Source organism: Carettochelys insculpta, chromosome 1 (genome assembly GCF_033958435.1).
Source record: "Carettochelys insculpta isolate YL-2023 chromosome 1, ASM3395843v1, whole genome shotgun sequence".
In the NCBI taxonomy this organism is placed as follows: domain Eukaryota; kingdom Metazoa; phylum Chordata; order Testudines; family Carettochelyidae; genus Carettochelys; species Carettochelys insculpta.
In genome coordinates this window covers 228,263,255-228,274,686 of record NC_134137.1, presented here as the reverse complement: position 1 = coordinate 228,274,686, position 11,432 = coordinate 228,263,255, and the positions used below count along the sequence as shown (strand labels likewise).

The 11,432-nt window shown below is 46.4% G+C and overlaps 1 protein-coding gene across 1 annotated transcript; it reads left to right on the top strand.

The window, feature by feature from the left end:
* The first annotated feature begins 917 nt into the window (after nucleotides 1–917).
* Nucleotides 918–10,359, top strand: VTCN1 (V-set domain containing T cell activation inhibitor 1). The gene is made up of 4 exons (XM_074991834.1): nucleotides 918–932; nucleotides 1,898–2,006; nucleotides 8,627–8,899; nucleotides 10,003–10,359. Exons 1-4 carry the CDS (start codon nucleotides 918–920, stop codon nucleotides 10,140–10,142), a joined length of 537 nt encoding a protein of 178 aa, XP_074847935.1. The 3' UTR covers nucleotides 10,143–10,359.
* Nucleotides 10,360–11,432: the final 1,073 nt, after the last annotated feature.

Sequence of the window (11,432 nt, the reverse complement as noted above, 5' to 3'; positions counted from 1 at the left end):
CCAGCTCCTGACACGCTCAGCATGCCTTAGCACTGCCCAGGAATGCTGGCTCAGGGCTGGAAGGAAGAGGCTCTCATTTGTTAAATATCACCCCCACTTTCTGTAGGACTTTTTGGAAGTCTCCCAGCTAAGTACTGAGCAGGCCTGACCCTGGTCAGCTTGTGAAATCTGAAAAAGCTGGTTGGTATGGCTGCAGGCCAAGTGACAACTGAGGGAGAGGCTAGCAAGTGTGCATCAGACCTATGGTGCACAAAGAGTTGTTCTCTATAAATCAGGAAGGAAAACACACCACGGCACCATACTGTTGTGGAAGGGTGGGATGTTGTTGTGAGGCTGTCAAGGCTTCTGAACTGTTACAGTGGCTCAGTGCGTCTGTCCCTGGAGCACTGGTGTTCTCAGCACTAGCAGGAAGTGCATCCTGCTCATTTAGCAAACCTTGATGTTATTCACAGGGAAAGACCCCAGGCACAATGGGGTGACAGAGGCACAGGACCGGGTTGATTGCCCTGCAGGCCCAGTCCTAAGGACTTGCACAACTAGCACCAGTACATTAACCCAGGAGTGCTCGGTGTCAAGGAGCAGCTCAATGAGCAGTGAGAGTCTCAGCTCTTCCCTGAGCCCCACAAAGAATTAAGGTGAGATCCCCCAACATTTATAAAGTGTGACAAACAATGGGACTAAAAACTTACCTACTCCCTTCCAGGAGTTATCACATTTGTTGCCTCCCCTTGCACCTTGTTCCTGTTATTCCACACAAAACATCCCTATTCATTCTTTTGCTAAATTATCTTTTCTTGTGTGATGTTGGGATGTATCTGTACTAGCCTTATGTACTTACATAAATATTCAGTGCCTAGTACTTCTTTGGAGTGCATGGGAGTTAGCAACGTTAGCAGCAACTCTGCCTAGTTCATGCAATGGACAATGAACTTGTAAGCATCTCCTTTAATACACTATGGCTGCAGCTACACTTGCACTCCTCTTTTGAAAGGGGCATGCAAATGAAGGAAATTGAAAATGCAAATGAGGCTCAGATTTACATATGTGGTACCTCGTTTGCATATTCTTCCTTCAAAAGAAGAGCAGCCGTGTAGATGCAGCTCTTTCGAAAGTGAACACCAACTTCGAGAGAACCCTTCTTCCTAAAAAAAAAAAAAAAAATAGGACGTACTTGAGTCTTTGAGAGAGCGAACAACATGTGACAGATGGAAGTCATGTCGCTTAAGGCATTACTGGAAAATGCTCAGACCCTGTGGGGCTCAGACTGGCATAAGAAGCTGTATAAAATAGCTATGTCAACAAATGGAAGAAACTAATGAATGGGCTGAGCCAGACTGTCACCCCGGAGAAGCCCTGATTTAAGTCAGCCCCAGCACCCAGTGGCACTGACAGCCATGGCGGGTCCGGAGGCAGGGTGGGAGAGTGGCCTGACTCCACACCCCCAGAAGGGGCATGGCCAAAAGTGGCAGGGGTGGGGCCTATGGCAGTCAGCCAATAGCACTGCCCGGACCCTGGCACTGGGCCGCCACCTCCTGCTCTGTCACAGCCACTCAAAGCAGTGGTGCAGCTGCTGGCTCTTCAAAGGGGCAGGGAATTCTGGCTGCCACCACAGCCAAAGTAGCTGGGAATCTCTCAGAATCTCTGGGCCCCTTTGAAATGCCAGGTCCCAGGGCAACTATCTCTTTTACACCCCTGCCCCCCACTCCCTCAGCAAGCCTGGGCACACCACATTCCTGTCCTGCACTGCTCACTGCTGCTCCAGTTCTGAAAAGACCCCCCAATGCCAACCCACTTCACTTTTAACCCTGCAGCTCCCCAGGCTTTCCCAGAGCTGTTGTTCTTCCTCGAGCAGAGACTGATAACTGAACCCCCACTGTGTGACCACGTTAAGAGTTAGAGGAGCAAGTCTGTTAAACAACGTTGTGTTTTCTTTTTAAACGGCACAATTACCATCATCCTACTCCTGGTAGCCGTGATTGTGCTGCTCCTCAGGGTTGGTGTTTCAGGTAGGAACCTTAGTTCCTGATCTGGACTGCAGTAAACTCTTCCGTATCCAGCAGCCCCAGGACCAGGAGCTTGACGGATAGTCCAATATGCTGGATGTTCCAATATGCACTGGCCGGGGCACTGCGCTGCATGGGGAACTTCTCTGGGCAGCTTGCACATGGCTGTACGGCAGGGGGAGATGCTCTGGGTGGCAGGCACTGGGCAGGAGAGTGGCGGAGCCTCTGGCCATACATACGGGATGGGGAATGCTGGTTAATTGAGAAGTCCAGTTGTTCAATACTGAGTAAAAGAAGGTTTACTGTACTTTCTGACAGCATTTTTTTCCCCAATCAGAGCATAGTTCTGATGCCTCTTAGCAGGCATTTTGGAAGCTCTTGCCCTGGGCAGCCATCTTCCTGAACCTGGGCTTCCTCCAGCCCTGGGAGTTCGCTTCAAATGAAGTTTTAGGTTCCTTGTGAATCTCAGAATATTTCAGTACTGGTGCGTCTGTGAAAACTTTTTTTTTCAACTGAGCCCAGGGGCCTGCTTCCTAGTACTGGCTCAGACGCCTGTATGCTGTGTGGGATCTGGCAGATCACTGTGGTGTCAGTTTCACCCTCTGTAGAGAAAAAGAATATGTGATCGTGTATTTAAAGCCTGTGTCGTAATGCATCTGCACAAGGGAGATGAATTAAAGTTCCACAGGCCACTTTATTTCTGTCATATTCTGCCTTCTTAGAGTTTCACTTTGCAAACTTAATACAGGTTGAATCTCTCTAGTCTGGGATCCTCTGGACATGACTGATGCCGGAGGGGAGAATTTGCTGGACTATGGATGTCAATGTTGTCAAGAAGCATTACCAACACTCCCACTACTTACTGGCTCTTAGAAGACATTTAGGGGGTGAATTACAGGTAAACAACAGCACAGAACACAGATAGACAGGGCTGGTGTCTGTAAACAAACTTTATGAGACCACGGGAAACTTGGCCACGGCCATGATAAGTCGTCCAGCTAACTAAAGTCTTGCCAGATGGCAGATGTTGCTGGACGAGAGGTTTGGATTGGAGAGGCTCAACCTGTACATTCTTCCACTACAGTTTGTTTAGGCCAGAAGTTCGAGGGTTTTTAAAGGGGAAAAAGAACAAATTGTATTTATAAGCAACTCTCGTGACCCCCTCTTACACATTATCAGAAGAGTTTGCACGTACAACCTTCAGCCCACGTGCAACTTGCACTGACTGAGCAGCAGCTCTGCTAGCTCACAGACGACAGACTGTGCTACTCTGTGGACCAGCTGCTACAGGCTGCATAATCTATTATAGTAGTATCTATGCAGAGAAAAACCATTCTACAGTCAGCATAGCATAGCTGAGTACATAGAAGCAGTGGGCCTAAATATAGCTACCAAATTAGACTGCTACATTCTGTTCCTAGGTCTGCTGTAATATCTCAGTGGGGCTTTAACCCTTGCTCTGTAATATGAATTATGAAAGATGTGGTGAGAGGATGAAGTGAAATGTAATCTTCTGATCTTCAGGATCCTGGTCCAGTGCACCTTCCCTTCCTGTGATTGCCAGTGAGATCTGGTGATGTGCGATGAAGGAGGAGTAGAATGATCCATTTTATTTATGATTCAATGTGGGTTTTTAATACAGCCCTCATGACTACACTGTCTAAACGTGCGTAAGGTGACATGACTAGCCACCTGTCATGTGGGGTTGTTAGTTCTCTCTTCTTCCCATGTTGAACATACATAGCTGTGTCTACACTTGCAATCCTCTTTGAAAGAGGCATGCAAATGAGGGAAATCCAAAATGCAAATAAGGTGCAGATTTACATATCTGGCACCTCATATGCATATTCTTATTTCAAAACAGCTTATTTCGAAAGATGAAAACCAGCATAGACACTGCTCTTTTGAAAGTAAACCCCATCTTCGAAAGAATCCTTCTTCCCATTAAGTAAAAGGAAGAAGGATTCTTTCGAAGCTGGGGTTTACTTTCAAAAGAGTAGCATCTACACTGGTTTTCTTCTTTCGAAAGAAGCTCTTTCGAAATAAGAATATGCAAATGAGGTGCCAAATATGCAAACATGCACCTCATTTGCATTTTTATTCACCTCATTTGCATTTTCAATTTCCCTCATTTCCCTAGGTCTTTCAAAAGAGGAATGCAAGTGTAGCCACACCCTGTGCGTGTTTTGCTTTGTTGTATTTCAGCTAGTGTAGTATGTACAGTTTGCTATGCATACTTAAGGCAGCAGGCTGGCATGGAAAGGGGTGAGTTTTGTCATGCTGCTTTGTTCCTGGGTGAGTTCATTACTTAGTTTGGAGCAGTGTCTGAGAAATTGCCACAAAGATGAGCATTTTGTGAACAGCTCCCTTGTACTTGTCAACCAACATTTTCACAGCACACCTTAAAATATCCTGGTTCCCAAACCATTGAGGTCCGAGGTCTTGAACTTGCTTTGCTGTTCTGTGGGAAGCCAGTGTAAACCGCAATGACAGGTTGGATATGCTTTGGGTAGCCAGTGTTGCAGAGGAGTCAAGCTGCTGTGCTCTGAGCTAAGTGGAGTTTCCTGACAGCCAAGGCTTCCTGCTAAACTACATGTCATTGCCACAGTCCAAATGGGAAAAGACAAAGGCATTTATTACTGAGGTCAGTCATCATCCAGAGAGAGTAAAAAGACTAGGTCTTTTCAACTTAGAAAAGTGGAGACTAAGGGGGGGGGGCGGGGAGGAGGGATATGACAGAGGTCTATAAAATCATGAGCGGCGTGGACAAGGTGAATATGGAAAAGTTATTTACTTGTTCCCATAACATGAGAACTGTGGGGGCGGGGGTGGTCACCAAAGCTGCGTCTACACGTGCACGCTACTTCGAAGTAGCGGCACCAACTTCAACGTTAGGCGGCGAGACGTCGAAGTCGCTAACCTCATGAGGAGATAGGAATAGCGCCCTACTTCGACGTTCAACGTCGAAGTAGGGACCGTGTAGACGATCCGCGTCCCGCAACATCGAAATTGCTGGGTCCTCCATGGCGGCCATCAGCTGGGGGGTTGAGAGATGCTCTCTCTCCAGCCCCTGCGGGGCTCTATGCTCACCGTGGGCAGCAGCCCTTAGCCCAGGGCTTCTGGCTGCTTCTGCGGCAGCTGGGGATCTATGCTGCAGGCACAGGGTCTGCAACCAGTTGTCAGCTCTGTGTATCTTGTGTTGTTTAGTGCAACTGTGTCTGGGAGGGGCCCTTTAAGGGAGCGGCTTGCTGTTGAGTCCGCCCTGTGACCCTGTCTGCAGCTGTGCCTGGCATCCCTATTTCGATGTGTGCTACTTTGACGTGTAGACGTTCCCTCGCTGCGCCTATTTCGATGTTGGGCTGAGCAACGTCGAAGTTGAACATCGACGTTGCCGGCCCTGGAGGACGTGTAGACGTTATTCATCGAAATAGACTATTTCGATGTTGGCTGCACGTGTAGACGTAGCCCAAATGAAATTAGTGGGGAGCAGGTTAAAACTAACAAAAGGAAGTTTTTCTTCTGGCAGTGCATGCCAGGCCTGCGGGAACCTTTGCCAGAGGATGATGTGAAGACCAAGACTTTAGCCGGGTTCAAGAAAAGAACTAGATAAATTCATGGAGGATAAGTCCATCAATAGCTGTTAGCCAGGATGGGTAGAAATGGTGCCCCTAGCCTGTGTTTGTCAGAGCTGGAAATGGATGACAGGAGAGGGATCACTTTATGATTGCCTGTTCTGTTCTCTCCCTCTGGAACACTGACATTGGCCACTGTCAGAAGACAGGATATTGGGCTAGATGGACCTTTGGTCTGACCCAGTATGGCTGTTCTTATACACCATAATTATGAATATTATGGGTTGTCTCTTTTGGGATGCATATTCTCCATTATATAAGCCATTTTAAAACTGGCTTTGTTCATTTGCATTTACTTTTAGCCCACTTAATGCCCCCCACTAATTTTTTTCTGTTAGCTCTGCTCTGTATGTTATTTTTCTTCCATCTTTTTTAGGTCTATTTTCTTCTCTCTATCACTGGTCTACAGTTCCTTCTCCTTTCTTCTTCATGTTCTATGCTGTCTTCTTCCTTCACACAAATTTCTACTCTCTGTTCTCTCCCACTATCAAGTCTTTCCTCAACTTTGCCCTCTGGGTATGTACAGCTCCTAGCAATGCGGGCTCATTTGGCACCTCTCGAAGCTAATGTAATACAGCTGAGAAGAGAGAGGAGTTTCTGGTCAGTTGCCTTATGTACCTGCCTCATTAGTCATTGGACAGCATATTACTCGCTTTGGTCTCCTCCATTCCTTTTGTCTGGGTACAGCATGACCTGACCAGATTCTCTTGGATGTGAACCAAAGAGAATAGGGAAGTTTCACCCTAGCAGGGGAAGACCCTGAGTTAGGGATTCCCTGGGTTGGCAGCCCATCAATGGGCAACCTCCGCTGTCTCTAGTCTAGGGTGCTTTGGGAGAGAGCAGTTAGAAGAGACTTGCACACAAACAGGATCTGATTCAGGTAAGGAGTCTGTTCCCAACGTGATCTGCTAGGACAAAAGCTGGGAACTCTGTGGCGATCTGTCTCTCTGCACTAGCCCAGGAGGAGGGAAATGATTATTTGCTAGTCCCACTACTGGTGGAGTGTTGCCTTTTTATCTTTCTCTTGAATATTACATCTTTGTAAAATGAAACTTCTGCTGTTTGCAGGCTCTTTTGAAACTACCTGTCCCTGTGGGTGGAATGTAAATAGACCCTGTGCAATAAAAGCTTTTATCAAAAACCAAACTTTTTAAGAAGAGGCAATGAGAAAAATTCCCTAGAGCTCGAATCGAGCTGGTAGAAAACATGCTTTTATAAGCTTTAGAGAAACTCTTTTGTCTTGTGCTTTAGGAAGGAACGGCTTGCCAGAGTAGAAAGGGACACTGTTCTGGCCCTACCAATTCAAGGCTCATTTTGGTCAATTTTACCATCATAGGGTTTTTCAAATAATGCATTTCAGGGTGTTGTAATCATAGGGGTCCTAACCCCAAAAGGAGGTGGGGGGGGGGTTACAAGGTTATCATAGAAGGGATTGAAGTACTGCTACCCTTGGTTTTGCACTGTTAATGGCAGTGCTGGGCAGTTGGAGAGCTGCAGCTGCTGTCTGGGACCCCAGCTCTGAAGGCAGAGCTGCAGTCAGCAGCAGTGAAGACATAAGGATGGCAGGTTATGGTGCTGCTGCCCTTACTCCTGTGTTGCTGCTGGCAAGGCGCTGCCCACCCAGCTCTGAAGACAATGCAACGGTAAGGGTAACAATACTGCAAACCCCCTAAAATATGTTTGCAATCCCTCTGAAACTCCCCAGGATGCCCAGTTTGAGAAACCATGAAATCTGTAGTATAGAGAAAAAGGACATCAAAGATCAGACTTCACTGTCTGACACTTTTACATGGCCGTGAATCTGGTAGGGTCCTCCACATTGTATAAACAAAGCTCAAGAAGCAAACTCCAGTAGCACTAATCACACCAGGATCTGCAGTCACCCGCTACTAGTGCCCTTCCCAGGTGGTTAAAGGCATTCTGTCTCTGGCTTTGCCCTTCACCAGGCCCCAAGAGGCTGTTAATGCCAAGGTGTCCTGGCTTGCTGCTGTCACCTCACCAAACATCCTTGGCCATCAGCTAACAGATTGGCCAAAGCAGTTCTACAAGCATGTTTGCTTATTTTTCTTGAATATATCTTCTCTACCCTGTTATTTGAAAGTTTCTCAGAAGGGGAGAAAGGGGCCGACGACTAAAGAGAAACAGTGATTCTGACTCGGCAGTTTAATCAAGTGCAAACTGGGAAACTAAGAGATGTTTTCCCCTCTAATCTTTCAATCACAACAAGCATCAGAATACCTTGTTGCAACAGTACACAGAGTGTTGTGAGAGAAGTGCCTGAATTAGGAGCACAGGGGGGTTGATGCTCCTAACTCACCTAAGCAATGCTTAAGTGTCCACTTCTTTACGTTGACTGTCCCTTTAATTGTTGCGTGTGGTGTTGGTCTCAGGATATGAGAGAGACAAGGTGGGTGAGGTAACAGCTTTAATTTGACTAACTTTTGTTGGTAAAGGAGAGAAGCTCTTCATCTTATACACAGCTCTTCTGCAGATGTGGGAACCTTGTTTCCAATACCACATATACAAAACATGACCCTCAGTGCTCCCTCAGGCTCCAGCACTTTGTACAAGCCTTCTGGTCCCACATGGAGGGGCTATTGCTAGCAGGGCACAGCACTCAGCTCCCACTGATTTCAGTATTGGAGACGGGATGCCTAGTTTCTCACAGGATCAGGCCCATACGTGGCAAGGTTCATGGTTACTAGCACTGCAGGTACTTTGGTGGAACCTGTTTGCTTGATGAACCAAGTTGCTGACGAAATTTGGGAATTTCTGCGTTCAGCCCGACATAGTTAATTGTACAGAACTCTGTCTGCCATAGGATGAAAACTGGTACCTGAATCTCTGGTTTCCAGGTACCTAGGTACTGTGCTTAAATGTTACAGTAATAGGCACTCTAGACCCACAGTCCAGTAGACAGACAACAGATATTTTATAGCTGGTGCTTACAGGCTCCAGTTTTGCTCACAGCTCTTTTAACTGATTCTCCAGCCTGCAGCTCTCCAGAGATGCACGTGGATTACAACAGGGGCATGGACATTGTGCAGGGTCAGGCCCCCCAGTGGTTCCCTCAACCTGTCGTGATTTGGACTTCACGCAGTATCACAATGGACAAGTTATCAGCGCTCTCCAACACCAGCTTCAAGCGGAGCTCTGACAACATGACAATGCAGGTGGTTCTGCACACCATTACAGAGAGTACCACCTACACCTGTGTAATTAAGAATAGCACTGCCACAGCTACAGGGGACATCAAGGTGACAGGTACCTTCTTGCACCACTTAAAGGGCATTAGACATGAGCGGGAGATGCATTAACTCCTGGGTGTCGGCTCACATGCTGCAGAATCTGGAACTAGCGACGCAGCCTCTCCCTTTGCTAGCTCCAATTCAGACCCCTATAAGCTAAGGTAGGGGTGGGGGGGGCTCAGGAGGGCTGGTCCTAGCTTAGGGCTTGTCTATACATCCAGTGCCGCAATTGCACAGTTGCGCAACTGTAACACTTCAGTGAAGATGCTACTGTGAAGGCAGGAGAGCTTCTCCCATCCACCTCTGTAAGAGGCAGCAACCACAGTGATGAGAGATGCTCTCTCATCACCATGGTGCTGTCTCGACCAGGGCTTAAGTTAGTATAACTGCATTGCCCAGGAGGTATGGATTTTTCACTCGAGTGAGTAATCATAATGTAAGTTTATGGCGTAGACTTGATCTTAATCAAATTTATCTGAGCATACCTGAAAATACTTTGAATAATAAGGTCCACAGAGTCACTCTGGTAAGTCTTTAGCCTGTGTGTAATTTGGGAGAAGAACTGGACTTTCAGGCATCGACACTAAAGGAAGGGACAGCTGATAACCAAATGGTTGGGATCGTTCCATTTGACTGTCTCCAATTACAGTAACAGAGAGGTACCCATGTTCACTATTATTTTGAAGATCAAACTGTCTCTCCCCTACTGCAGCGCCCAGAGATAGAGCTGATCGTGAAAGCATTCTGCAGTTTGAAACTGTTTGATCTGCTCTCTCTGGAAATACTTTCCTCTACCAAAAATAGCAACCTCTAGCTCTGGCTGACTGCAGCTGCTCCCTTGTTAGAAGAGTGGATTGCATCTAGTGGGCCTCGTTCTGAAGAAAGAAAATTTTCAGATAAACTCAGACAAGTTTTCCTCCTCTTCGTGGTGCTGAGAGTCATAGCATTGTCCCAATAAGAATTTCACAGCCGTGTGCCTCTGGGATGGGAAGCAGAACCATCCTTTACCCAGGAACAAAAAGAATGGAAACTGTATGCTCATCTTTCCATGAAAGGGGCAGGAGGGATTGACAAATACAACAGTGCCCTTCATTCTGATACTGTCTTCTTTCATTACAGAATCCAACATCAAGACGACAGACCATTTGCAGCTATTGAACATGACCATGGCATCAGCCTCCTCTTGCCCTTTCCTGGGTCCTCCTACCACTCCTGCATCTGATGTCTTCATAGCCTTTAGCCTCCACAAAGCAATGTGAAGAGGAGTTGGAACTGGAGATAAGCTTGAAAGGAGACGTGCAGAGGACAATAAGCGTGTGGAGATTGTCATTACTGAGCCTTATTAAAGCAGTAAGTTGGATCCCAGACGTCTGTGGCTATGGTAATAGGTCTTTACGCTGGGTGGATCCTTGCTAGTTGTATGTCCTGCGTCCCCTCATTCTCCCACAGCCCTCCCCCATTTCTCTGATTCTTTCCCTATGTTCTCTCTCTCCTTCCCAAACACTCCCTCTTCCGTTCAGCCCCCCAACCTCACCCTCTTTCCTGCAGGGTCAGAGGATCAACAAAACACAGTGCAGTAGGGATTAGCAACAGGTAATCAACTAAAACAAAAGGCCCTTGGTCTCGTCTCACAGACACCAGAGCTGTATCATGTCCAGCTGAAATAAACCTTCAGTTCCATCCTCCCTGTTGGACTCAGACTTGTCACTATGGCCACCTCCAGGCCTGGGGGCATATAGTGGGACTAATCTGAAGCTAATGCTGCTAGTTAGGGTGGGCTTTGCCACACTGTGTAGTTCATGGACTAGGTTTAAAAAAAAATCAGGTGTGATGGGATGTTTATTTTTCTTTCATCTGAAAGCTGACAAATTGCACAAGGATACCTTGCAGGAGTCAGTGGGAAGGAAGGTAACAAATAGAGGAAGAGGATACATTTTCTTACACAGGTAACTTAATGATCACAACTTGACTACTATCTATGAAGCCCATAGCCATGATCACACAACTGGAAAAAGGATTTGCTAAGCTGGATCTGATCATTGGTGCCTTGAGTTCAGCATGTTAGAATAATATGCAAACTGTGTATTTTCTTAAAATGACCTATAACATTTCATTACTCACGTCTCACTAATCTGTTGGAATTCTCTGAATGTGCCCATAAAACAATGGATGAAGAACTCGTTGATAATATAACTTTGTTAAAGGCTTTTTAAAAGTCCCTTACTAAAGCAGCTATATAATCATGATGTGAGAGGATATCTAAGAAGTAGAAAACGCAGGCAATAAATAAATGAATTTTTATTGTGGTAAAGAGTGAATAGTGGTGCCATATCAGGATTTTTGGATTTAAATATATTTAATAATTTGGAAAATAGGGCAAGTTACGGCACCTTCAGGACCTGACCAATGCTGAAAGAGAATTTGGCAGGCCACTGGAAGTCAGTATTGTCTAGCAGTATTGCCAACACTTGTGCTGCTTACTGAACTCTTAAAAGACACTGAGGGGTAAATTAGAGCTAAGGAACAGCACGGAACACTTACAGCCAGGA